The following is a 27,999-nucleotide window of genomic DNA, read 5'->3' as shown; positions in this document are numbered from 1 at the left end:
CCCCGTCCCTGGGATTCTCCAGACGGATTACTGCACACAAAACAGGACTGCAAATCACGGCCAATGGCAAGTCACAGAACCTGTCAAAAATACAGAGGAAGAGGCCGCGGCTTCGACCCTCTGGGAACCAGTCCAGCTTCCCACCCTCGAGCATTTCTCCAGGGACCACCCCCAGAAAGTCTCTTCTAGTCCCCACAGAAGGACCGGGACCCTCGCCCTCCCCAAGCGTGAGCGTTTACTCGTCCGGCGGCGCGACTTCCGGCATTTCACGCAGGACACAAGACTGAATGAAACAAATTTTAAACCTCCGCTCTTCAGCTTCCACCCCCCTCTCTTCTGCCTCGCGGGTCACTCCCCACGGTGACCCGGGAACCCAATTCCCGCTCTGGCCAACTGGCAGTCACTACCGAGAACGCCCTACTTCCGCGATCCTCACCTGCTCCCGGCGTCCCCTTCGGCTCCTCCCCGCTGCGCTTGCGCAAGCAAACCCCCGCGGGTTCAAGCGAGGTTGGCAGCGTGGGGTGGTTGGGCACGCCCCCGGCGTACATCTGGCTTCTGATTGGCTGTCTCTCGCTGGTCCGAGCACCGGCGGAGGGGCCTAAGGCTGCGCTTCCAAAGGCGCTGTCAGTTGAGTCTTGTGCTACTGCTTCCAGCTCATCGCCGCCTCCGCGGGCTTCCTGGAATCTTTGCAACACCGCCGGCATGTCTCAGGTAATACGCGTGCCCAGCCTTGGCTGCGAAGGTGCCACGAGGCAGGAAGCTGGTGCGGGGATCATCTCGCAGACACAACCCCGCAGGATCTTTCCCTTCCGTGCGCTGCTGTTATTTCTGGACCCTTGCCCAGCCCAAACTCTGAACAGAACCCTGTAAGCGGAACTTTCCTGTTTGGGGCTCCTAACACCCTTACTGAGCCCGCAACGGCTGGCAAGTTGCCCAAAGGGAAGACTTCGCAGTGAAGCAGGAATTGAGGTCGGAGGCTAGCGTCCAACATAGACAGATGGGATGTAATGGTTTTTATAGGTTGAAAGACAAAGGGGACAGAGTGCCCCATCCGGAAGGACAGGGCAGGAGTAGGGGTGCCATATAGAGTGGAGAATTCAGGAGGCCGCGGTTGAGAGTTTGGAGGTCAGGGGAAGCAGGGGCCGAGTGTCCAGCGCGAGGCCAGGGGAGGGTCGCAGCCTGAGGAGGGGTGACCTAGAGGCCTTTCCCTTCTTTGACTGTAGACGCTTTTCTGGGACCTAGCAGTCGGGGTGGGGGTGGCGATCTTTGGCTCCTCCCCCGTCTTCAGTCCGGACACTGGGACAGGGATGGCGCCGGATCCCCTGGCCTCAGAGAGAGGAGCCCAGCGGACTCTGGCCGCTGACACCGCTGCGTTCATGCAGTTTTCTCCGCTGTTTCAGTCACCCAATGCCAGCCCTGTCGCAAGTCAGGGCTATCCTGAGACCTCTGTCTGGCCAGCCAGTTGGCCGTGCTTTTTCTGTGTAGTGCAGCCAGCCTCAGCCTGCCTCCTTCACCTCTGTTTCCAGCACGTGATACCTGGTTTAGTGAGAGAGCCCCATACATAGTTGTCCAAGTGAGTGAAGGGATGTGCTTACCCTCCTGGTTTTGCTGAATCTTTCTAGCTGCCCTGTTGAGGAGATGAGGAAGACTGCTTTTCCTCAACAGCAGGGCAAGAGAGTGCTTCCTTTCCAACCCCTCCATCCTCATTACCAAACTCTAGTCAGGCCTCTTCTCTCCCTCATATTTAGGCTGAGTTTGACAAAGCTGCTGAGGAAGTTAAGCAGCTTAAGACCAAGCCAGCAGATGAGGAGATGCTGTTCATCTACAGCCACTACAAGCAAGCAACTGTGGGTGACATAAATACAGGTATGTTGAGGTGGAGTTGGGAGGGCCCAGATTCATCAAAGTAGGCTTGGCAGCCTTGGTTGGTGCTGAAACTGTTAATCTCTGGGAACCTCATTCTCAAAACCACCCACGCCCCTACCCTTAAGGTGGTTCCTGGGGTTTAAGCTGGGAGAGGTTGCCCAAAGAGCATGTTCCTGAATGGGGTTTACAGACACTGCACTATTCTTGGTTTCTTGGTGGCTCAGATAGCAGAATTCAAATCCCAGTTTGAGGACTTGTCTCGTTATCACCAGCATTTTCCATCTATTTGGGAGGAACAAAGATCCCAGCTTTGAAGAGCCTTGCTCCAAGCTCTCAGCTCAGTAGTAGTTTTGTTAAACCACACTATTGCCACCCCAGTCGGACAGGATCAAAGTCGGGGAGCTTGGCAGCCGGGCCAAGCCTGACGTCAGCTCCTACAGCCAGAGTAGCAGCTGACTTTCTGCGGCAGGTCAGAAACATTTTTGCTGACAGCAATTCCACCATGTGTTCCCTGTCAAAAAATCTAGGTACAGATTTGAGGCTTTGGTTTGGACCACCATATTCTATAATGTCTTTTCTCCCTTGGACAGTTTTCATTCTGTCCCTAAGTTATTCAAACTCAGGAATATATGGTAATAGCATGATGCATTGCACACAGGGACTCAAGAGACGGTGGCCACAGTAGCATAGAGGAGGTCACCCCTCCCTCCTCTTCAGGAGGGTGAGCATAGCCCCTAATTCCATAATTCCATTGCAGTTAGGGTAGAGGGTAGAGCAGGTGGGCTAGCTGCTAAGGATCCTGGGCAGTGCCAAATCAAACAGCACAGGAAGTGGGACTCCCTGATGGTCCAGTGGCTAAGATTCCATACTCCCACTGCAGGGGGCCCAGGTTTGATCCCTGGTCAGGGAACTAGATCCCACAGTTAAAGATCCTATATGCAACAACTAAGACCCGGCACAGCCAAATAAATATTTTAAAATAAAAATCACAGGGAGGGCTTAGTTAAGAAAGGTCTTGTGGTGAAGGTGAGTTTTACCCTGGGTTTATAAACTCTGCACCTTCCCAGGGAGGGAGGGGAACTGAAGCAGGGGTGACCAGAGTGACTGAGACACTTTTCTGACAAACATGATTTTCACAGAGACTGTCCTCTGCCCTGCTTTCACATTTGTGTAGGTAGACTGGCTTGGGATTCTTAACCACTTCCTGATCAGCTCCCTCTAGGGCTGTTCGGTCCAATACAGCAGCCACTAGCCACATGCAGCTATCTAAATTTAAACTGAGAATAGTTAAAATGAAATAAAGTCAACAGTTAACTCCCCAGTCACACTTCAGATGCTCAGCTGCCACCAGTGGCAGGTAGCCCCCGAGTTCCGTTCCGTCGCTCAGTCGTGTCCGACTCTATGCGACCCCGTGGACTGTAGCCTACCAAGCTTCTCTGTCCATGGGATTCTCCAGGCAAGAATACTGGAGTGGGTTACCGTTTCCTTCGCCAGGGGATCTTCCCGACCCAGGGATCGAACCCGGGTCTCCCGCATTGGAGGCAGACGCTAACCTCTGAGCCACCAGGGAAGGCCCCCGAGTTAGACAGTGCAAATGTACCACCTTTCCATCATCATAAGAGGGCTATTGGGTTGTGCCAATCTCAGATTCTGATGATGATTCTGGGGTGCAGTTTCCCTCAGGTGTCCCTGGGAATGCTTCCCGGCAAGCACTTCAGGGGAGACTTTATGTTTCTCAGACACTGTGGTCCTGGCTGTGGGCACTGCAATTGCTCCCCTGGGCTTTCTTCTTAACATGGCAGTGAACTAGGTCAGCAGGGAGGTGGTAAGTGTGTTCCCCAAGTGCAACTGATAACAGGTCTACAGGTATAAAACCATGGTATACCTTAAAGGAAGCTTGCCTACGGGGTCTGGGGGGTGGATAAAATTCCCATAAAACAATAAGAAATAGACTAACAATTTGGTAGCAAAATGGGGCAAGGATATGAAGACAGTTCACAGAAAAGGACACCTACAGAGCTGATAACAGTAACCTGGGAGAGAGACCTTGGGTGGGAAGAGTGGAAGGAAACTTTATAGTAATCCCTTTGCGGTGTTTGAATTTTAAGCCAGGTGAATGGATTGTGGTACTTGTTTAAAAAAAATAAAGTACAGTTTTTAAAAGAAATTTTGGCGTTAATTTATAAGAAAGGGATTCTCTAGTAATGAGAACAGTTTTCCTCCTATTTTCTCTAGATTTTAACTTTGAATTTCGGTACCTGTGGGTTTCTGAAGGCAGAACCCACTATACTAGACCCATTTAACTCCACAACAGAGCCTGGAAAAAGAAGATAAAATATGGCTATCATGGCAAGAAAATGGATAAAGTTCCCCATTAGAACTTGCAGCAGGTCTAATGTCTTTCCTTCCCTTGTTTAAGAACGTCCTGGAATGTTGGACTTCAAAGGCAAGGCCAAGTGGGATGCCTGGAATGAGCTGAAAGGTAATTGTTCTAATTCGCTTCCCTCATTTGGGAACCCCAGTAATGAAATACTGTTAAGGAGTGTAAGGGGTGAGGAGAGAGAACAGAGTAGATGAGGCACATGCTAGGGAGCAGTTTGACCTAGACCAAAATGGAAAAAAACCAAAAACAAAACTAGACCACTATGATACCATTTGTGCCATTTCCAAAAACACCATCTCTGAGTCATAATATCATCTGGAGAGTAGAGGGGCAGGGGACCAGGCCACTGACAAACAGACTGGGGGGTGATAACTTGCCTTGGGCTTTATAATATTCAGAATAGGGACGGTTTCCTGTCCACACCTTCCTTTCCCTCACAAGGCCGGGCAGTGACCCCCCTGGCCCAAGTAACCCTCCCTAGTTCCCTTCTAGCCAGAAAGGCACCTAAAAAAAGAAATGAATTAATGCATCGCAGGCTGCTGGCACATCGTAGCCTCGGTGAATGGAGCTATTATATGCTAAGAACAGAGGCCAAGAAGTATCCCGGCTGTGACTTAATCACATGCCACCTGTGGCAGCAAGACCCAGAAGTTGGCACTGAAGTGCCTGCCAGCTTTTGTGTCCTAGCTTGCTCGTTTCTGAATAAGCCCTCTGTCTTCCAGCAAATGAGAAACCCTTGAATTCAAAAGGGGCCAGAATACAATAAATACACTCCTAGGATCTTCAAGTAAGTGAAACAGGAATGCCCGTCTGTCCATTCCCATTGGGCGTTTCCATACCATTCTGAGGCCCCATGTACTCACCCTTGCTCCAGAACACACACTAATTCACACTGAGTATCTCTCCTTCAGCGCAGAATCCAGGACATATCTCTGAGGGATATCTCCAGTGTCCTCTGTCTTCCCCTCCAAGGGCCAGCTGCTTGTCTTCAGAGTTCCCAAAGCTGCTTTCTGGGGAAAAGAGGGTATCTGGCTTTGTTTCTTCCCTGGCAGCTTAACAACTCTGAGAGATAAGAGCCCAACAGAAATACTTGATAGATCAAAGCCAATCGGGAAAGTCAGTGGGACACAACAGTGGGATACTCACCTGGCCAGCAAGCAGTGACAGGCCTCAGGCAGCTGCACACACATTATGAGCTCAGTGCTTTATGGAGCCTTCCCTGTGGGCCAAGCTCCTTAAGGACTTCAAAAGTCACATCCTGGCCAGGTCTGTAAGGTTAGGTAGTAGAACCCCCAACCCCTTCACAGGTAAGAAACAGCCTCGCAGCATTAACCTGGGGCTCTAAAGTTTGCTGCCTTTCTACAGTACTGCCTCTCTGACAAATAATCTTGTTGCTGCCTTGCAGGGACTTCTAAAGAAGATGCCATGAAAGCTTACGTTGACAAAGTAGAAGAACTAAAGAAAAAATATGGAATATAAGAGACTGACTTTGGCTGCCAGCCATTCATTTCACCTAAACTGATTTAATGCCTTGTTTTTCTAATACTGTGGATGAAGTTAATAAATAACTAGCTAAACCAGAAGCTCAAGACAGCCCAGGATATGACTCTAATAGGAGCTGAAACAGTTACTAATCCTTGCTGAGTAATTTTTATCAGTAGATGAATTAAAAGTATCTTTGTTACTTTACGTCTTCGATAACTTGGGTTCTTGAAATAATGTCCTCTGTTCCAATCTCTCTTCCTCACTTTTTCTAAAGATTTCATCTAGAAGTGTTTGAACTTACCTATCTCCTCCTATACACTTTGCCGGAGGGTGGGCAGGTGCACCCACCTGTTCAGACCTGGCATGTGTTCACCTCGGTGCAAAGGAGTTATTATAGAAGTGGCCTTCCCTGTCTCCATCTTGCCCAACCTCAACTACACCAGTCAGGTGGGCTGAGACGTCAATATGCAGGCACTGCCAGCCCTCTGTCAAGAACATTGCTGGCCTCATACTCTGAGGAAGGCAGGGTTGATGAGCATTTGAGGTTTGGCTGAGGTCCAACCAGTCCATGGTTGCAGGCTAAACAAGCAAGGAGGTTTCACCCCAGTCAGGGTGAAACAGGCATTTTCAGGGAGCGTCTCCAATGTCCTCTGGGGAAGCTTGGCCACATGCAGCTGGGCAGGCAAAAAGCAAGTAGGGGAAGTGAGGGCTCAGCAGGGAGAAGGGCAGTCAGGACCTCGGAAGGGCAAGGGGTTAAGGCTGCAAAGAAGATAGGCTGAAGCTTGACTTTCCAGGTGGTTGAATAGTAAGAATTAAAGGAGGCAGCAATCAGACCCTGTGTGCCTTATGTTCCCCTTCAGTCACTTCCACAGTCCTGCAAGGGAAGCAGTCATATTTCCATTTTGCAGGTGAGCATGCTGAGGCGAAAAGGAATTAAAGAGAGGCTCTCTGAGGCCAGGCCGCTCTTGGATCTCCTCTCCAGAGCCAGTGCCCTGCTCCTAGACATAGTTCAGGCTTGCTCCAGAACAGTGAGACCTGAGCACTACAGTAACTTGCCTAAGGTCACTCAGCTGGTAAAGAAACCCAGGACCAGCATTCAGGTGCAGGTCTTCTTGGTTCAGATACCTGTACCAGCCAAGGTGGCCTCAAAGGAATGAGTAGCACTGGTGGGAAAAACAGGAGCGAGCAGGGAGGGTGTCTGGTATGGCTGGAATACAGCGTGCCTTCAATGTGGAAGAAGACTAGGTAGTGGAAAGTTGACAACCAAGTAAAAAAGTACAGAATTTGACCATAGGTGATGGGGAGCTGCAGCAGAGGCAACATGGTCAACATGGTCAAGGCATTCAGATGGTCAGTCTGACGATATCAGTGATTATTGAGAATAGTGAGTCATCCAGGTCCAGCCCAGGATGCCCATGGAAAAGGAAGTCCCACAGTTCAGATGTGCCATGTCGGTGAGGTGACATCCTGAGGAGCAGTGTCATTTGTGCAGCGCCATTCCTCGGTGCTGGTGTGATTAAGGGCATATGAGGCAGGGAACCTGGCCTCCCACCTGGCTCCACTCCACCCGGGCTGCCAAGACCACCCAACTCGGGGTACCTCTGAGCCCTAAGGAGTCATAGCCACCTGCCTGGACCCATATTTAGATCATCTTTGCTCAGTTATTGGCTGTTTTGGGGAGTAAGCCAAAGGAAAAACAATCTTAGAGTCCAAGGTATGGCGCTTGTCTTAAATAGGCCTGGCTCCAGGGTCAGGCCTAGTGTAGCCTCCAGAGGGTGTGAGAAGGTCCTGCCATACAGGAGGTACCACAGTGTGTAGCACTTTATCAGGAATTTCTCTCTCACCCTCCTTCAAACCAGTTTTTGTCCCTGGAAGCATCCCTTGCAGTATCTATCAGTCAGGGACCTAGTCCAAGAGCCTAACACTGGAGATGGTGTGGATACGAAAATCAACTACCTGGTACCCTGCCCTATTTCTAGCTTGGAAAGGCAGCGTAGACCTGTACTCAGACATATCATTGCCTCGTTGCCAGCCAGGATCCCCAAAGAGTGGACCTGAGCTTAGGGAAGCCCTGACAAAAAGCACAGTATGGCCCTCTGCAGTTACACTCTGCTTAGGTTGTACTATGACGACTCATATCTCTTCTCCAGTGGATGCCAATGGGAGAGACACTGGAGTGAAAAGACAGACCCAAGGCCCCTCTGCCCACCAAGGGCATGGCCTCTGATGAATTGCCATTATTTGCAAATGACCTGCAGGCTCTTTGCTTTAGTTCTGAAATTCATCCACATGCCCTGAGGTGGGAACTTTACCTCCCTGCTGTGCTACCATGCCCATTATTCAAATCAAGAAAAGAAGGCTCAGGTGATGCGTTGATCCAAACCCAGGGCTCTCTGACCAGGAAGGCCTTGCCTGTCCACTTCTGTCACATCCCCTCTGGTCACCACTCATTACCTGGTGACCCCTGTCTTGCTGGGCTAACATAAAGTCAAACTCACTCAGTCAGGTCAAACTCTTTGCAAGCCCCATGGACTGCAACCCACCAGGCTCTTCTGTCCGTGGAATTCTTCAGGCAACAATATAGAGTGGGTCACCATACCTTCCTCCAGGGGATCTTCCCGACCCAGGGATCGAACCCAGGTCTCCTGCATTGAAGGCGGTTGAAAGACACATGTGAATCCCACTCCAGCCTCTCTCAGGTGCTGAATCACCTATCTTTGAGCCACACTTTCTTCCATCTAGAAAATGAACTGATAAAATGGGGAAAGTGCTTGGCACAATGCCCAGCAAATAGTAACTGCTAACAGTCTGGGAACCCTGGGCTGGAAGAAGCACAAGCTGGAATCAAGATTGCAGGGGAAAATATCAATAACCTCAGATATGCAGATGACACCACCCTTATGGCAGAAAGCGAAGAGGAACTCAAAAGCCTCTTGATGAAAGTGAAAGAGGAGAGTGAAAAGGTTGGCTTGAAGCTCAACATTCAGAAAACAAAGATCATGGCATCTGGTCCCATCACTTCATGGGAAATAGATGGGGAAACAGTGGAAACAGTGTCAGACTTTATTTTGGGGGGCTCCAAAATCACTGTGGATGCTGATTGCAGCCATGAAATTAAAAGACGCTTACTCCTTGGAAGGAAAGTTATGACTGACCTAGATAGCATATTAAAAAGCAGAGACATTACTTTGCCAACAAAGGTCCGTCTAGTCAAGGCTATAGTTTTTCCAGTGGTCATGTATGGATGTGAGAGTTGGACTGTGAAGAAGGCTGAGCGCCGAAGAACTGATGCTTTTGAACTGTGGTGCTGGAGAAGACTCTTGAGAGTCCCTTGGACTGCAAGGAGATCCAACCAGTCCATTCTAAAGGAGATCAGTCCTGGGTGTTCATTGGAAGGACTGATGCTAAAGCTGAAACTCCAATACTTTGGTCACCTCATGCGAAGAGTTGACTCTGGAAAAGACTCTGACGCTGGGAGGGATTGAGGGCAGGAGGAAAAGGGGATGACAGAGGATGAGATGGCTCGATGGCATCACCGACACTATGGACATGAGTTTGAGTGAACTCTGGGAGTTGGTGATGGACAGGAAGGCCTGGCGTGCTGTGATTCATGGGGTTGCAAAGAGTCAGACACGAGTGAGCGACTGAACTGAACAGCCTGGAGGCCGTCCCTAGCCAGCATCCTCACCCTCAGTACTTCCCTGCCCAAATGTTTGGACAAGCCTTGGCCTGAGGACACAAGCTGCTGCTCCCCACTTTGCTGCTCTTTAGTTGCTAAGTTGTATCCAACTCTTTGCAACTCCATGGACTACAGCCCCTGTCCACAAGATTCTCCAAACAAGAAAACTGGGGTGAGTTGCAATTTCCTTTTCCAGGGGATCTTCCCAACCCAGGGAATGAACCCAGGTCTCCTGCATTGGCAAGCGGATTCTTTACCACTGAGCCAACTGGGAAGCGCCCCCTCCTTAGTAATGCTTCAATAATACTACTAAGGGAGTAGTAAGGGGGGGCAGTCACCATGTTTTCCCTACACTAAAGTAGTTCCAAGATCCAAAAGCCTGGGAACTGCTGCTAGAGACCAGCCATCTTAGGGGACACAGAAAGGCCCCTGGATTGCAACTGGACCTTGGCTAAACACTGCCCAAGTTACATAGATATAGGGCAAGTTGTGTCACCTCTGTAACCCTCAGCTTCTTCATCAGTAAAATGGGGCTGAGCAGAAGGTCATGGGGTCCAGTACAGAAAGGAAGGATAGCGGAACAGGGGAATGAGAAGGCCCCAGGGGTTCCTGGCTTGCAGGAATCAGGCTGGAAAGTTGTGAGGGGGCGGTTTAAGCAGCATGCTGCTGCTGCTGCTGCTAAGTCACTTCAGTCGTGTCCAACTCTGTGTGACCCCATAGACAGAAGTCCACCAGGCTCCCTCTTCCCTGGGATTCTTCAGGCAAGAACACTGGAGTGGGTTGCCATTTCCTTCTCTTAAGCAGCATAAAGGTGTGTAAAGTAAAATTACAGGTATTCAGAGTTGAGGATGAACCAAAAGAAATAACCAGCGGAGGCAGGCTTTAAGGAGCTGAGGCTTTGGATTGGCTCAGGGCAGGACAACGCCTCTGCCCTCAGTAGCTCCCAGGAAAGAAAGGGGCAGAATGGTTCTTCCCTTTTATTTATTTCTGTGATTACATACAACCTGGCTTTTGAAGGGACGTGGGGTAGCTAAGAACAGACCCCCCCAAATGAGCAAAGCCCTACCTGGATCCTAGGGTTTAAAGATCAGTTAGATGCCCTCCTTGTTCTGAAAGAGCCATAAACCAGGAAGTACACCAGAAGGGCCCTGGAATGCCCTCTGTGCACACCAACAAGCAAAGAATCCCCCTTGCTTCACAACACCCTCCTGCCTTGGATGCAACTCGATCCTTGGAGGACCAGGAATTAGTCGACCTACACCTTTTTTGTTATATGATTTTTTTATAAGTATCCTTGCTCAGGAATGAACTAATGTAAGTCTAGCCTGCAAACATTTAGATAGCCCTACAAAGCCTTTTCAGAGTAATCAGTGAGATATCAAAGACAGTAAAGGATTCTGCACTTGGTGGGAGCGGTAATCTCAAGTAGCTTCAGTGTGTATCTTGTGGGGCTTCCAAATACTCTGCTAGAGTGGGGTAGATGGTGTTCCCTCAGGATATAGGTCCAAGTCCTAAGCACCACTGCCCCCAAATACACACACCACACCTCAGGATGTGACCTTATTTGGAAAGAGGATCTTTGCAGTTGCAATTGAGACAAGGATATCAAGACAAGATTATCCTGGATTAAGGTTGGGCCCTAATCCAATAACTGTTGTTCTTATAAGAGAAAAGAAAGTGAAATTCGAGAAACAGATATGCACAGAGAGAAAGACAATGTAAACATGGGGGCAGAGACTGAAATTAGGCATCTAGGAACCAAGGAATGCCAAGGGCTCCAGCAACACCAGAAGCTAAGAGAGGCAGGAGACGGATCTTCTCTGGGTCTCCAGAAGGAACCACGCCTGCCAACACCTTGAATCTGGATTTCTAGCATCCAGAAGAAGTGACGTGAAGTCGCTCAGTTGTGTCCGACTCTTTGCGACCCCATGGACTGTAGCCCACCAGGCTCCTCAGTCCATGGAATTTTCCAGGCAAGAGTTCTGGAGTGGGTTGCCATTTCCTTCTCCAGGGGATCTTCCCAACCCAGGGATCGAACCTGGGTCTCCCACACTGCAGGCAGACGCTTTACCATCTGAGCCACCAGGGAAGCCTAGCATCCAGAACTGTGGTAAAATAAATTTCTGTTGTTTTAAACTATCCAGTTTATGTGATTTGTCAGAGGAGCCCCAGGAAACTAATATGCCTGCTAATAATCCTCATATGACTGTCCGTGGGCTGGTCTCGTGCACCAGCGGCCCTTCTTCAGAAGACCCTTAAGGTCTCTATCAAGCACAAATGAGTCTCCATTACCCGGAGGGCTCTCTGGTGAATACCTGATTGGGCCCACCTCAGCTAAAAATCCGGAGAAGTCAATGGCACCCCACTCCAGTACTCCTGCCTGGAAAATCCCACGGATGGAGGAGCCTGGTAGGCTGCAGTCCATGGGGTCACTAAGAGTCAGGATATGACTGAGTGACTTCACTTTCACTTTTCACTTTCATGCACTGGAGAAGGAAATGGCAACCCACTCCAGTGTTCTTGTCTGGAGAATCCCAGGGATGGGGGAGCCTGGTGGGCTTCCGTCCATGGGGTCGCACAGAGTCGGACACAACAGAAGTGACTTAGCATCAGCAACAACAGTTAAAAATCACCAACCTTAAGGTATGGGAGTTAGCACAGTTTCGGTGGAAATCATGAAAAGCTAAAGCTCAGGTTGCTGTTAAGGTGATACTTAGAAATCACCCACAGGCACCAGGGCATGAGACTTACCAAAAGAGAGTGGGGACTGCAAAGTGGGAGGGGGTTGGGAAGAATGATTACCTCAGCCCTTCACACAGCTTTGCCTAAGTGTGACCCTGAGGGACACTCAGTTCACCAGAAGATATGTAGTGGTGGAAACAGCATGGGCTTCCCACATAGATTTAAATTTGAACCACAAAGTGGCTATTTTTGCTCTTTCTGACCTTGAGCCAGCTTATTTTCTCTGAGCCTCAATTTTTTTTTTTTTTTGGTCTATAAAATAGGGATAATCTCTATGGTGCAGAATTGAGTGGCGATTTTAATAAATGCCTAACACAAAAAAGGCAGAGGAACCAGAGATCAAATTGCCAACATCCGCTGGATCATCAAAAAAGCAAGAAGTTCCAGAAAAACATCTATTTTTGCTTTATTGACTATGCCAAAGCCTTTGACTGTGTGAATCACAATAAACTGTGGAAAATTCTTCAAGAGATGGGAATACCAGACCACCTGACCTGCCTCTTGAGAAACCTATATGCAGGTCAGGAAGCAACAGTTAGAACTGGATATGGAACAACAGACTGGTTCCAAATAGCAAAAGGAGTATGTCAAGGCTATATATTGTCACCCTGCTTATTTAACTTATATGCAGAGTACATCATGAGAAATGCTGGGCTGGAAGAAGCACAAGCTGGAATCAAGATTGCAGGGGAAAATATCAATAACCTCAGATATGCAGATGACACCACCCTTATGGCAGAAAGTGAAGAGGAACTCAAAAGTCTCTTGATGAAAGTGAAAGAGGAGAGTGAAAAGGTTGGCTTGAAGCTCAACATTCAGAAAACAAAGATCATGGCATCTGGTCCCATCACTTCATGGGAAATAGATGGGGAAACAGTGGAAACAGTGTCAGACTTTATTTTGGGGGGCTCCAAAATCACTGTGGATGCTGATTGCAGCCATGAAATTAAAAGATGCTTACTCCTTGGAAGGAAAGTTATGACAGACCTAGATAGTATATTAAAAAGCAGAGACATTACTTTGCCAACAAAGGTCCGTCTAGTCAAGGCTATGGTTTTTCCCGTGGTCATGTATGGATGTGAGAGTTGGACTGTGAAGAAGGCTGAGCACTGAAGAATTGATGCTTTTGAACTGTGGTGCTGGAGAAGACTCTTGAGAGTCCCTTGGAGATCCAACCAGTCCATTCTAAAGGAGATCAGTCCTGGGTGTTCATTGGAAGGACTGATGCTAAAACTGAAACTCCAATACTTTGGCCACCTCATGCGAAGAGTTGACTCATTGGAAAAGACTCTGATGCTGGGAGGGATTGGGGGCAGGAGGAAAAGGGGATGACAGAGGATGAGATGGCTCGATGGCATCACCGACTCGATGCACATGAGTCTGGGTGAACTCCAGGAGTTGGTGATGGACAGGGAGGCCTGGCGTGCTGTGATTCATGGGGTCACAAAGAGTCAGACACGACTGAGCAACTGAACTGAACTGAACACAAAAAAGAAAAATGAATACACACTATCAACAAAAGCATTCAGGATGACTAAAAAATGGATTCATCTATTTAGAGTTTTAAAATTTGAGAGGTTCTGGTTGAGATAGTCCAGACTCTTCCCTGATCTTAAACTGTGTATCTTTTGTGCTCATGTGTGCTTGGACCGGCATCCCTGCTTTTGAGTAATAACGCCCCCTCCCCTATTCCAGGGTAATTAGTCCTCCAGAGTCCTAGAATATAAGAGGGGTCATTTTTCCTTAAGGTCCCAGCATGAAAATCCTAGGAAAGAATGACTGCCTAGGTCACTTGACTGTCTTTGAACCAATCTCATGGCCAGCTGCATAGAACACCTTAAAGTGGCCAGGCATTGTTGGAAAGTTCCCCCGTCCTCCAAAATCTCTAACTGTAGGGACTTTATAAGTGAGAGCTGCTTGCTTCCATCTTTCCCAGAAGCATGGAAGAAGCTGTTTGGCATAGCAAAGAATGATTTCAGTAAAATCTCTTACCTGAGATTCTATTTGGATACCAGAAGAAAAAAGATATCTGTTGCTGTATAAGTCACCCCCAAGGTTAGTGACTTAACAGTGATTTCACTATCATTCTCACGGTTCTAGACTTAACTAGGCTCAGCTGAGTGGTTCTTGTTCAGGATGGCTCATATGGCTGAGGCTAGATGATGGTGGGGATAGGGGTCACCTCGGAGCTTCCTCACTCGCATGTCTGGTGGTTAATGCTGGCTGTTAGCCAGGACACTGACCCACAATTCTCCACGTGGCTTGGACTTCCTCACAGCATGGTGGCTGAGTTCCCAGAGTGAGTGTCCCAAGAGACTCAGTGTGAATCCGTACTGCCTTTTATAACCTAGCCTGGAAAGTCACATGGCAATACCTCTACCATAGTCACAAGCCTACCCAAATTCAAGGAGAAAGAACACATGGACCCCATTCTTGATGGAAAGTCTCATGATCACAATGTAGGAAAGGCTGGTAAGATGGGAGACACTGTTGCTGCTCTTTGGGGAAAATATTAGTATAACCTGCCAGAGATTTATGACCATATAGCATGTGGCCGCCATCAAACTGTCCTTTCCAGATAACTAAACCATTACACTCCCATTCTGCTTCAGCTGGCTTAACATAGGTTTCTATCACTTCCTGATTACAATATAACAATATCTCACAGTGCTACTCTAAGGATTAGATGATTGCTAATTAGTTGACTCACTGGAAAAGAGTCTGATGGTAGGAGGGATTGGGGGTGGGAGGAGACGGGGACGACAGAGAATGAGATGGCTGGATGGCATCACCGACTCTATGGACATGAGTTTGAGTGAACTCCGGGAGTTGGTGATGGGCAGGGAGGCCTGGCGTGCTGTGATTCATGGGGTCGCAAAGAGTCGGCCACGACTGAGCGACTGAACTGAACTGAACTGAATGCTTGCAAAACTCACAGCACAGTGCAAACTATAGGAGCTCCATAATTGGAAGTTCCCTTACCCCCGCTCCTTCCCTTCCAATAACTCATTTCCCTTGTGGATAGTGAGAATCCACAACTAATGCCATCTATGTTGCAAACAGCAGTAGCAGCAACCTTTATCATCATGGACAGTTCATACCCTATGCTTACAAGTACACTCAGGAAATTTGTAATACATGGCTCCAGCCCAGTACAGACAGAGCTCTGCTCTTAAGCAGTAATCTTTGTTCCTTCTACCTACCAACTTAACATTTACATCAATATGATCCAAAACTGGGACCTGCACTGACTTTATATTATAAACAAAAGATTTTGCAAATTGATTTTTAAGAGTTTTTAAACAAGTCTTTTAAGATACAGTTTCTTTACAACATATCCCAAATCCCTATGCAGACATCGCTCTCATATCCCAGTCCCAGACTGTGCGGCATTTAAAAAGAAATCTTTTCTGGACATCTCTGGTGGCATAGTGGACAGGAGTCTGCCTGCCAATCCAGGAGGCACAGGTTCAATCCCTGGTCCAGGAGGATTTAATATGCTTGGAGCAACTAAGCCCGTGCTCTACAACTACTGAGCCCACATGCCGCAACTACTGAAGTTGGAGCTTCCCAGAGCCTATGCTCTACAACAAGAGAAGCCACCGCATTAAGCCGGCGCACCACAATCACGAGTAGTCCCCGCTCTCAGAAACCAGAGAGAGCCCATGCAAAGCAGTGAAGACCCAGCACAGCCAAAAATGAAATAAATAATAAAATAAAAATTAAAGTCTTTTCTGATTTGAAAAACAATGTGCACGCATTGCAGAAAACTTGGGAAATGCCAGAAATGTAAAAAAGAGAACAAGTTAACTCTCATAGTCTTATAGCATATAATGGGAATCACATTGTATATAAAATTCTGTAACCTGATTCTTCTTTCCTAAAATCATTTCATGAAAAATGTCTGCATAATAGTTGCATCACTTTGTTGGACTGTAATTTAATTAGTACCCTGATAGACAATATCTACTTTTTGCTATTATTATGATAATTTGTTAAACATCTTTATATACAGATCTTTGAAAACATTTTGATTTTTCACTTAGAATGTAATTTATTGATTCAAAATTTATCATCTTGTATACATATTTTTAAATTATTTCCATAAAAAGTTCTTACTGCTAATGTACTATAGTGCCTTTTCACTATCACTTCCTTGCCAGCATTGAATATTATCACTTAAAATTTCTTTTGTTTTTACAATCTGGCAGGTAAAAAGTGGTGTCTTGCAGTTTGAGATTCTCTTGAAAGTGAGAGTGTTTGAGGGCTGTCTTTTCCAGGTTCTTTAGTGACCTCTGCTCCTACAGATTCTTTCTCCCTCCCTCTCTCTCTCAACCTCCTGGTCATCTTTCACCATCTTGCACAGTTTTCTGCTCATTTCTTTGGAGCAGACATTTCTTTCTCAGTTTCACCTCTGCTCTTCAAAGTCTCATTCTGCCAGGGAGCACAAGGCCAGATGTTTTCCATTAACCAAGGCCATGTATATTAAATGGTCAACTAGGAAGCCCCTGGAGATGGCAGGAGTGCAGAGCTGGACTGCACCCAGGAAAGCAGAATGGGGCGGAGGTGCCTCCCCCAGGCAGGCTGGGCAGGCCGGATGCCACAGGCTGGGAGAAGAAGGCTAAGTGCCTAGTCTTCCCTGGAGCCACCGCAGGCAGTAGGTGAGGACTCAGTCCTTCTACACCAGGCCAACTGGTCAAGACACACAAGCCTGCTCAGGAACACAAGCTCCTGGCTAGGAGGGAGGGAGCCGTTCTCATGCGTGGGCAGCCACAGGACAGGACACAGACTGAGAAAGGATCTGCAGAAACAGGTGGCTGCAGAGCAGGAGGGGCGTCTCTGGTGGCTCAGCTGGTAAACAATCCGCCTGCGATACAGCAGACCCCCGTTTGATTCCTGGGTCGGGAAGATCCTCTGCAGAAGGGATAGGCTACCCACTCTAGTATTCCTGGGCTTCCCTAGTGGTTCAGACGGTAAAGAATCGCCTGCAATGCGGGAGACCTGGGTTCAATTCCTGGGTTGGGAAGGTCCCCTGGAGGAGGGCATGGCAATCCATTCCAGTATTCTTGCCTGGAGAATCCCCTGGATAGAGGAGCCTGGCGAGTTACATTCCATGGGGTTGCAAACAGTCCGATGCGACCAAGCACAGCACAGCAGAGCAAGAGAAACGGGCCTTCTTTTAGCCTCACTGAACTTTAAAGGACTTTTCAAGGACTTCCAACTTATTTCTGCCCATTTTTAATGAAAGTGAAAATACTATTTTTTACAGTGAGCTCTTGAGCACTCCCTACCTAGATTTTTACCACAGCATTTCACTCTAGCTGTTTTATCATATAGCTAGCTATCCTTCCACTACTCTATCCGGCAACCTGAATGATTTTTGGATGCCGTTCAAAGTAAGTTGCAGGCATTCATATGCTTCTCCCTGAATACTTCGGCGTATATATTGGGCTGGCCAAAAAGTTCATTCTGGTGTTTCTGTAAGATGTTATGGAATATTATTAAGTATAGTTCAACATTTGCTTAGTTTTATTATTTCTTTGGAATAAAATTTATTTATAATAAAATGCAAAATCTTAAATATACCAACTGGTAAGTTTCAACAAGTACATGTACCTGTACAACCCAAATCCCTATCAAAATCTTAGGGGAAACACTGACTGAAACCACTCACCCTGGGCCAGGCACTATCTGCACCAGTTACTTTACAACAGGAGGTCCTGGTAAGGAACATGGAACTAACAAGCCACCACCAACCACAGGAATTTGGGAAAGATCAACAAGAGATGCCAAAAGTCCTACCAATCTCCCACATCCTCCTTGCTGGAATCCATCTTGGCTAAGCAATGTGTATACCACAGGAAGGACCTTGAGCCAGAATGACTGATCAGAGAGAATCTAGGCAGTACATCACCTAAAACCGGAGACCGCAAGCCACATGGTAGACAGTTCTCCTGGGTTCATTTACCCTCCTGCTCTCCACTGGGGTGCCGCTTCCCAATAAAATCTCTTGCTTTGTCAGCACCATGTTTCTTCTTGGAGAATCCATTTCTGAGTGTTAGACAAGAGTTCAGTCTAGGGCCCTGGAAGGGGTCCCCCTTCCTGAAACAAAACTATAGAACACCATCATTGATCTAGAAAGTTCCTTCAAGTTCCTTTCCAGTCACTGTCTGTCATCACACTCCCAGAGGCAAACATCACTCTCATTTTTTTCTACCATAAATTAGTTTTGCCTGTTCCACAACTTATGTGAGTGAAATCATACCTGTGTATCCTTTGTGTAAGGCTTATTTCACTTCATCTAAGGACACTTTATTATGTGAGAGGAAAGTATCAAACTATAGGACCCACCCGCAAGTTTTCACTTGAGACGAAGGAAAACTGTTCATTACCTAGAATTTCATTTAAAACCACAGTGGGAAACACCATTAAGACAGTGTACACATGTCTTCTAAGGCCCACTTGACTTTGCATTCCAGGATGTCTGGCTCTGGATGAGTGATCACACCATCGTGGTTATCTGGGTCATAAAGATCTTTTTTGTACAGTTCTTCTGTGTATTTTTGCCATATCTTCTGCTTCTGTTAGGTCCATACGATTTCTGTCCTTTATTGTGCCAATTTTTGATGAAATATTCCTTTGGTATCACTAATTTTCTTGAAGAGATCTCTAGTCTTTCCCATTTTTTGTTTTCCTCTATTTCTTTGCATTGATCACTGAGGAAGGCTTTCTTATCTCTCCTTGCTATTCTTTGGAACTCTGCATTCAAATGGGTATATCTTTCCTTTTCTCCTTTGCCTTTAGCTTCTCTACTTTTCTCAGTTATTTGTAAGGGGTCCTCAGACAACCATTTTGCTTTTTTGCATTTCTTTTTCTTGGGGATGGTTTGATCACTGCCTCCTGTACAATGTCACGAACCTCTGCCCATAGTTCTTCAAGCACTCTGTCTATAAGATCTAATCCCTTGAATCTATTTGCCACTTCCACTGAATAATCGTAAGGGATTTGATTTAGGTCATACCTGAATGGTTTAGTATTTTTCCCTACTTTCTTCAATTTAAGTCTGAATTTTGCATGAAAGAATTAATGATCTGAGCCACAGTCAGCTCTCAGTCTTGTTTTTGCTGATTGTATAGAGCTTTTCCATCTTTAGCTGAAAAGAATATAATCAGGCTGATTTCGGTATTGACCAACTGGTGATGTCCATGTGTAGAATCTTCTTGTGTTGTTGGAAGAGGGTGTTTGCTAAGGCTAGTGCATTCTCTTGCAAAACTCTGTTAGCCTTTGCCCTGCTTCATTTTGTACTCCAAGGCCAAATTTGCCTGTTGGTATTTGACTTGACAAACATACCTGACAAATATCAGGTCAGTTCAGTTGCTAGGTCATGTCCGACTCTTTGTGACCCCATGAAGCACAGCACCCCAGGCCTCCCTCTCCATCACCAACACCCAGAGTATACCTAAACCCATGTCCTTTGAGTCGGTGATGCCATCCAACCATCTCATCCTCTGTCGTCCCCTTCTCCTCCTGCCCTCAATCTTTCCCAGCATCAGGGTCTTTTCCAATGAGTCAGCTCTTCGCATCAGGTGGCAAAAGTATTGGAGTTTCAGCTTCAACATCAGTCCTTCCAATGAACACCCAGGATTGATCTCCTTTAGAATGGACTGCTTGGATCTCCTTGCAGTCCCAGGGACTCTCAAGAGTCTTCTCCAACACCACAGTTCAAAAGCATCAATTCTTTGGCGATCAGCTTTCTTCACAGTCCAACTCTCACATCCATGCATGACCACGGGAAAAACCATAGCCTTGACTAGACAGACCTTGGTTGGCAAAGTAATGTCTCTGCTTTTTAATATGCTATCTAGGTTGGTCATAACTTTCCTTCCAAGGAGTAAGCGTCTTTTAATTTCATGGCTGCAATCACCAACTGTGGTGATTTTGGAGCCCAAAAAATAAAGTCTGACACTGTTTCCACTGTTTCCACATCTATTTCCCATGAAGTAATGGGACCAGATGCCATGATCTTAGTTTTCTGAATGTTGAGCTTTAAGCCAACTTTTTCACTCTTCTCTTTCACTTTCATCAAGAGGCTCTTTAGTTCTTCTTCACTTTCTGCCATAAGGGTGGTGTCATCTGCACATCTGAGGTTATTGATATTTCTCCCAGCAATCTTGATGCCAGCCTGTGCTTCTTCCAGCCCAGCATCTATCATGATGTACTCTGCATATAAGTTAAATAAGCAGGGTGACAATATACAGCTTTGACGTACTCCTTTTGCTATTTGGAACCAGTCTGTTCTTCCATGTCCAGTTCTAACTGTTGCTTCTTGACCTGCATACAGGTTTCTCAAGAGGCAGGTCAGGTGGTCTGGTATTCCCATCTCTTTCAGAATTTTTCACAGTTTATTGGGATCCACACAATCAAAGGCTTTGGCATAGTCAATAAAGCAGAAATAGATGTTTTTCTGGAACTCTCTTGCTTTTCGATGATCCAGTGGATGTTGGCAATTTGATCTCCAGTTCCTCTGCCTTTTCTAAAACCAGTTTGAACATCTGGAAGTTTACGGTTCACATATTGCTGAAGCCTGGCTTGGAGAATTTTGAGCACGACTTTACTAGCGTGTGAGATGAGTGCAATTGTGCGGTAGTTTGAGCATTCTTTGGCATTGCCTTTCTTTGGGATTGGAATGAAAACTGACCTTTTCCAGTCCTGTGGCCACTGCTGAGTTTTCCAAATTTGCTGGCATATTGAGTGCAGCACTTTCATAGCATCATCTTTTCAGGATTTGAAATAGTTTAACTGGAATTCCATCACCTCCACTAGCTTTGCTCGTAGTGATGCTTCCTAAGGCCCACTTGACTTCACATTAGAGGATATCTGGCTCTAGGTGAGTGGGAGTGATCACACCATCATGATTATCTGGGTCGTGAAGATCTTTTTTGTACAGTTCTTCTGTGTATTCTTGCCATCTCTTCTTAATATTTTCTGCTTCTGTCAGGTCCATACCATTTCTGTCCTTTATTGAGCCCATCTTTGCATGAAATGTTCCCTTGGTATCTCTAATTTTCTTGAAGAGATCTCTAGTCTTTCCCATTCTATTGTTTTCCCCTATTTCTTTGCACTGATCGCTGAGGGAGGCTTTCTTATCTCTCCTTGCTATTCTTTGGAACTCTGCATTCAAATGGGTATATCCTTCCTTTTCTCCTTTGCATTTTGCTTCTCTTCTTTTCACAGCTATTTGTAAGGCCTCCTCAGACAGCCATTTTGCTTTTTTTGCATTTCTTTTTCTTGGGGATGGTCTTGGTCCCTGTCTCCTGTACAATGTCACGAACCTCCGTCCAGAGTTCATCAGGCACTCTATCTACCAGATCTAGTCCCTTAAATCTATTTCTCACTTCCACTGTCTAGTCATAAGGGATTGATTTAGGTCATACCTGAATGGTCTAGTCGTTTTCCCCACTGTCTTCAATTTAAGTCTGAATTTAAGTCATGAATTTGTTCATGATCTGAGCCATAGTCAGCTCCCGGTCTTGTTTGTGCTGACTGTATACAGCTTCTCCATCTTTGGCTGCAAAGAATATAATCAGTCTGATTTCGGTGTTGACCATCTGGTGATGTCTATGTGTAGAGTCTTCTCTTGTGTTGTTGGAAGAGGGTGTTTGCTATGTTTGCTATAGCCTTTGCCCTGCTTCATTCTGTACTCCAAGGCCAAATTTGCCAGTTACTCCAGGTGTTTCTTGACTCCCTACTTTTGCATTCCAGTCCCCTATAAAGAAAAGGACATCTTTTTGGGGTGTTAGTTCTAAAATATCTTGTAGGTCTTCATGCAACCATTCAACTTCAGCTTCTTCAGCATTACTGGTCAGGGCATAGACTTGGATTACCGTGATATTGAATGGTTTGCCTTGGAAACGAACAGAGATCATTCTGTCATTTTTGAGATTGCATTCAAGTACTGCATTTTGGACTCTTTTGTTGACCATGATGGCTACTCCATTTCTTCTAAGAGATTTTTGCCCACGGTAGTAGATATAATGGTCATCTGAGTTAAATTCATCCATTCCAGTCCATCTTAGTTCACTGATTCCTAGAATGTCGACGTTCACTCTTGCCATCTCCTGTTTGACCACTTCCAATATGCCTTGATTCATGGACCTAACATTCCAGGTTACTATGCAATACTGCTCTTTATAGCATTGGACCTTGCTTCTATCACAAGTCCCATCCACAACTGGGTGCTGTTTTTGCTTTGGCTCCATCCCTTCATCCTTTCTGGAGTTCTTTCTCCACTGATCTCCAGTAGCATATTGGGCACCTACCGACCTGGGGAGTTCATCTTTCAGTGTCCTATCTTTTTGCCTTTTCATACTGTTCATGGGGTTCTCAAGGCAAGAATACTGAAGTGCTTTGCCATTCCCTTCTCCAGTAGACCACATTCTGTCAGACCTTTCCACCATGACCTGTCCGTCTTGAGTGGCCCTACATGTCATGGCTCATAGTTTCATTGAGTTAGACAAGGCTGTGGTCCACGTGATCAGTTTGATTAGTTTTCTGTGATTGTGGTTTTCATTCTGTCTGTCCTCTGACAGATAAGGATAAGAGGCTAATGGAAGCTTCCTGATGGAAGATATTTTCACATCTGTTCTAAAAAGTACTTTAAACACTCATAAGAATGCCCAATGGGCATCAAGATGAAAGGCAATCAGCTATGTCTTCCCTGGTGGCTCAGAGGTTGAAGCGTCTGCCTCCAATATGGGAGTCCCGGGTTCAATTCCTGGGTTGGGAAGATCACTGGAGAAGGAAATGGCAACCCAATCCAGTACTCTTGCCTGGAGAATCCCACAGACAGAGGAGCCTGGTAGGCTGCAGTCCACGGGGTCGCAAAGAGTCGGATACAACTGAGCAACTTCAATTTCACCATCTCATTCAAATTAACTACATTTAGCAAATATTAATATACATTCTCTTAAAGCATATATTAGTAGATGATACAAAACAAAGTCAAAAATACTGTATTAATATTTAAAATAAAATCATTATTTGAAATCTAGAAAAATGATATAAATGATCTTATTTGCAAAGTAGAAATAGAGACACAGATGTAGGGAAGAAACATATGGACACTAGGGGGTAAATGGAGTGGGATTAACTGTGAGATTGGGATTGACATATATACAGCACATGCGTGTGAAGTTGCTTCAATCATGTCTGATTCTTTGCAAAGCTATGGACTGTAGCCCATCAGGCTCCTCTGTCCATGGGATTCTTCAGGCAAGAATACTGGAGTGGGTTGTCATGCCCTCCTCCAGGGGACCTTCCCGACCCAGGTATTGAACCCGCATCTCTTGTGTCTGCTCCACTGCAGGCAATTCTTTACCACTAGCACCACCCAGGAAGCCCTAGATATACACTCCGTTCCGTTCCGTTCTGTCGCTCAGTCGTGTCCGACTCTTTGCGACCCCGTGGACTGTAGACTACCAGGTTTCTCCGTCCATGGGATTCTCCAGGCAAGAATACTGGAGTGGGTTACCGTTTCCTTCTCCAAGATATACACTACTATGTATAAAATAGATAACTAAGAAGAAGAACCTACTGCATAGTGCAGGGAACTCTACTTGGTGCCCTGTAGTGACCTAGATGGGAAGGAAATCCAAAAACAGGAATATATAGGGGGATGCTGCTGCTGCTGCTGCTGCTAAGTCACTTCAGTTGTGTCCAACTCTGTGCAACCCCATAGACAGCACACCACCAGGCTCCTCTGTCCCTGGGATTCTCCAGGCAAGAATACTGGAGTGGGTTGCAGCAGAAAACGACACAGCAGTGTACAGCAACTATACTCCATTTAAAAAAATGAAATGAAAAAATAAGATAAAGTCATATCAGGAAATATACCATGGTGAAATCAGAAGCATGTTGGTAAAAGGACATTATTGTACAAATATTTATGCAGGATTCAAGACAGGATGATACCGTAAGCCAAGTGGAAACTGTTAAGTGCTCCTTGGAAAAATCCTGATTATATATATAATGCATGCTTATTAGAAAGGCTCTTTCCTTGTTTACAGGAAGAGAGTGTACCTCCTGAAATACGTTAGAAGAATCAAAAGCTTTAACAAGACACAGATATACATTTTCTGATATAAAAAATAAAAAAAGGAAAAGTAAAGAAATGGGGAATGAAGAACTACATATAAAAATATCAATTCTTTTGGGAAAGGAGCTTATTAAAAATAAGATTATAGACATTCCAATTTACCATTTGAAAAGAGAGATACAAAATTAATCTAAATGTCTTCAGATATTGAAGTTATTAGGAGAAAGTTTATAATTTACAAAAGTTTCTAATTTGCAACAAAAGTGTCTAATTTACAAAAAGCACCTATTGTCTCGGCTCTTAAATATGCTAAAGTTTTGAGTTTTAATATATTTCATCTTAAATTGTCTTAAGTAATACACAATGGCTAGTATTTTTTTTTTAAAAATCACAACTGTCTTTGGATCTTCTAAAAGTGATTTGCAGTATTTTCATTATATTCTTAAAAAAACTTGGTAGTGGCCTGGATATTATTATTTAACATGTCTAGTTGAATTGTAATCCTGCAAAAGATGTTTCAATGACCTAATATTTACACATATCTAAGATGGTCACTGTGTTAAAAGAAACTGTCAAGCATGGCAATATCTTAATCTGGAAATGAGGTTAAGAAGTATATTAAGTATATTTTAGATAATTTGTGTTCCTTTAAAGTCAGGAAATTAAAGTTATAGAAAATTATGGGTTTTGCGTACTTAAAATATTAAAGTAATGTAACACACTTCCTCTTTACTTTTTCAGTATTTTTTCAACTACTATTGCATTCTATCCGTTTTGTCCGCACAGACCAGGAATTTAGTAAAGATCTCTGCACCAGTGACTGAATAGTTCAGTGCCCTGGGAACAAGGGGAGGCAAACACTCTCGGTCACGAAGGAAAACAGACGTTTTTATAACCTTTCGAGGGCCAGTGAGGAAACAGTAACGGAAGAACGGGGATATCTGTAAACTTTCCCTTCTGCCCAGGGGTCCTGCGTCTCCCCAGGCCGGGCCCGAGTCCCGCTCGTCCCTCTCCCGAGGCTGCGGGCCCCCAGCACCGCATCTCCCTCCACGACGACACGTCTGTGCTGCTGCTAAGTCGCTTCAGTAGTGTCCGACTCTGTGCGACCCCACGGACGGCAGCCCGCCAGGCTGCCCCGTCCCTGGGATTCTCCAGGCAAGAACACCGGAGTGGGTTGCCATCCCCCACAAACCACCCTGAGCCTGACAGACATGTCGGCAGCACGACCTCCTTCCCAGCTCCCGCACTGGCCCCCGCTGCACCACCAGCCCCTTCACCTGATCACCTCCTCAGACGCGCGGCGTAGCCGGAAGCGCTTTGCCGCCTCGGACGCGACCACGCCAGGCAACTGCCCCAGAGCCACCGTGGCGGGCCCTCGGTCTTCCGGAGGGAAAAAGCCGCTCCGTTGCCAAGGACGCCGGAGAAGTGCGCATGCGCCCGTGCGGAGGCCAGAAAGTTCTGGCGCCACCTGCCGGCCACTGAGGGCCGAGCAGGACGCTCGGGGTCAATAGTCGGAGGACATGCGCCCCCTCCTGGCCGGGATGCAAAGCCATTCAATGTACTAGTGCCTCTGCTGATGAAGCTGGTGATGCCCTGCTCCAGCCATGCCTGCTTTCCTGCCTGAGACATGCCTCATTCTTTGGGGCCACAGCCTGAAGAACAAGAGAGTCATCAGTCCTTTAGGCCACTGGAAAGTAAAACCTATTCTCTCCCTAGAAAAGAGAAGCCCATTTCCACCATCACATTCTTTGCTGGATTGTCAACCTATTAAGATACATCGTACTGCAACTCTGATTGGAATAAACTCCTCCGTGATTAACTACGATGCAGTCTTGATCATAATCACAAATAACTGAAGCAGAAGATAAAAGTGGAAAACTCTGGACTTGTCTCAATTTGGAAACTGAGTCAGAGGTGACTCCAAGAAAGCGATAACTACACAGCTGTCATGCCTTGGAGCTTGCCAGGAAGGGGCTCAAACTGTGTTCTTCTCTCATTTAACAATTTCTCTCAAAATGCAAAGAAATAAGGAAGAACATTATGCTCATGACCCTCTCTATTCAATTATATTATTACGTATAAGAAAGTAATCTGCATTCATACCAGCTATAAAATATCTGGAAACAAAATAATAATCATAGATTTTAAATATGATACATCTTGGGAGTTCCCTGGCTGTCCAGTGGTTAGGATTTGGCTCTTTCACTGTCGAGGGGCCAAGTTCGATCCCTGGTCAGGGAACTAAGATCCTGCCAGCCAAAAAATACATATTCATACATGATATATCTTGAATATCCAAAAAATAGGATGGAAAGTGACCACCCCTCTAAGAAGCCCCCAGCTTCCTCCTTGGGGGTCTTTTCCTCCACTTGTTTTAACTCCCACAGCAAACCCTGTTCTCAAGAAAGGAACTGGTCAGCCCACTCTGACTGGATTCAGGAGCTGTGATGCTCTGCTATGGAAAATAGATGTTGGCCTGCTTCCCTCCTGCTGTGGATGGGTTACCTTAGGCCAGGAGGAGGGCTGAGGCCACACACAGCCCAAGCTGATGACCCGCCTGAGAGACCCAGAGCAAGGGGACTAGCACAGTGTACGCATAAGAAGCCCGGGACAGCCCTGTCTGGATTATGTGTCCACATACCAGGCCCATCACTGTTGCTGCCCTGGACTGTGTACGTATCGTCAGAGTCAAGGTGTGCGATTCTGAGATCCTGGCTTCAGTGGGATGGAATGACAGGGACAAGATGACGGGACTTCACGGTGGAGAGGATGAGACTCTACCCACAACCCCCGCACCCATACCTTGTCCAGGAGAACTGGGCAGCCTCAACAGAGGTGTGTGTTAAAGGAGGCAACAGGGTGCCAGGCTTTGGTGGGGGACTTACAAGTGGATTCTTTGACTGTAGTACTGAAACGGAGCAGGATCGTAGGCCCCCCACCCCGCACCATATCCTCTGCCTGCCTTTTGCCTGTGGAAAACTTTAGTCGAAGGATAAGTTTAATCAGCGATGTGAGAAATGCAGAAACAAAGGAAAACAGTCAAAGAGACTAAATAATAATAATGTAGTCATTAAACATAGTCAAGGACCTTTAGTTCTTTCTCAAGGGCTATAGATAATATTCTGAGCCATATCCTGTGAACTGTCTTATTGATACCAAAACACCAGATGGAGGTGTTAACTACACAATGACCAGACTGTATCCAGGACATGAGCTGCCACAGTTCTGAGAATGGACTACAAAGAAATGGGAACAAGTGTACCCCGGAACGAAAGATTAACTGTACCTAAAACAATCAAGATGATGCTGGTCAGACCACTGATGACCAGTTTGAAGATGACTGTTAGAGATGACTGTGCTGTTTCTGCCTGTAACACACCCCCCTCCCGCCCCACAACCCCCGCCCGGGCAACTCTGTCTGTAAAAACTCTCACCCCTTGTTTGTCAAGGGCAGAGAGCAGGCCTTTGGGCAGATTTCCGCCACCCTCGCCCAGGGCTGTTGCTCTGAAATAAAACATACTTTCCTTTCCACCAACCTGACCTGTTTATTGCCTTTTGAGTGGTGAGCAGCCAGACCCACGAATTCCTTTCAGTAACAATACCAGGCAGAGGCCAGCAGAGGGAGGTGTAGTGATTTGCTGGGATTTTGTGGCATCCGGCCCGAGTAGACAGGACTTGGGAAGCGCCATGTATTCCCAGTTGGGACCAGTTCTGGGGTGGCAACCTGGGGTGAGTGACAAGGGAAGGAAG

At 46.3% G+C, this 27,999-nt stretch overlaps 2 protein-coding genes across 8 annotated transcripts in view; one reads left to right on the top strand and one right to left on the bottom strand.

The window, feature by feature from the left end:
• C2H2orf76 (chromosome 2 C2orf76 homolog) overlaps window positions 1-25,658 on the bottom strand; it is a 115,853-nt gene extending 90,195 nt beyond the window's left edge. For 3 of the 7 annotated variants that reach the window (XM_055397340.2, XM_055397334.2, XM_055397345.2), the window contains exon 1: window positions 437-503. Coding sequence is in view for 1 of the 7 variants with exons in the window: in XM_088828900.1 (XP_088685026.1) it covers window positions 437-704 (268 nt within the window). In the remaining 6 variants the exon portion in view is untranslated. Of the gene's footprint in view, window positions 1-436; window positions 705-5,112; window positions 5,260-25,526 lie in introns of those variants that run through there. The other 4 variants (XM_055397335.2, XM_055397338.2, XM_055397337.2 and 1 more) reach the window with 4 other exon arrangements.
• DBI (diazepam binding inhibitor, acyl-CoA binding protein) lies at window positions 580-5,938 on the top strand. Its single transcript, XM_055397347.2, has 4 exons — window positions 580-711; window positions 1,749-1,866; window positions 4,286-4,348; window positions 5,655-5,938. Exons 1-4 carry the CDS (start codon window positions 703-705, stop codon window positions 5,726-5,728), a joined length of 264 nt encoding a protein of 87 aa, XP_055253322.1. The 5' UTR covers window positions 580-702; the 3' UTR covers window positions 5,729-5,938.
• Window positions 25,659-27,999: the final 2,341 nt, after the last annotated feature.

The sequence above is a fragment of the Moschus berezovskii genome, chromosome 2 (assembly GCF_049115385.1).
Source record: "Moschus berezovskii isolate FMDL1 chromosome 2, NW_MosBer_1.0, whole genome shotgun sequence".
NCBI lineage: Eukaryota > Metazoa > Chordata > Mammalia > Artiodactyla > Moschidae > Moschus > Moschus berezovskii.
Note: the sequence above shows the minus strand (reverse complement) of the source record. Positions and strands in the feature narration are given on the sequence as shown.

What these genes read in the sequence shown, in the direction of transcription:
- DBI (XM_055397347.2), top strand. An exon ending in TGTGGGTGACATAAATACAG is followed by an intron (nt 1,867 to 4,285) that starts GTATGTTGAGGT and finishes CCCTTGTTTAAG; the next exon opens with AACGTCCTGGAATGTTGGAC. An exon ending in TGCCTGGAATGAGCTGAAAG is followed by an intron (nt 4,349 to 5,654) that starts GTAATTGTTCTA and finishes GCTGCCTTGCAG; the next exon opens with GGACTTCTAAAGAAGATGCC.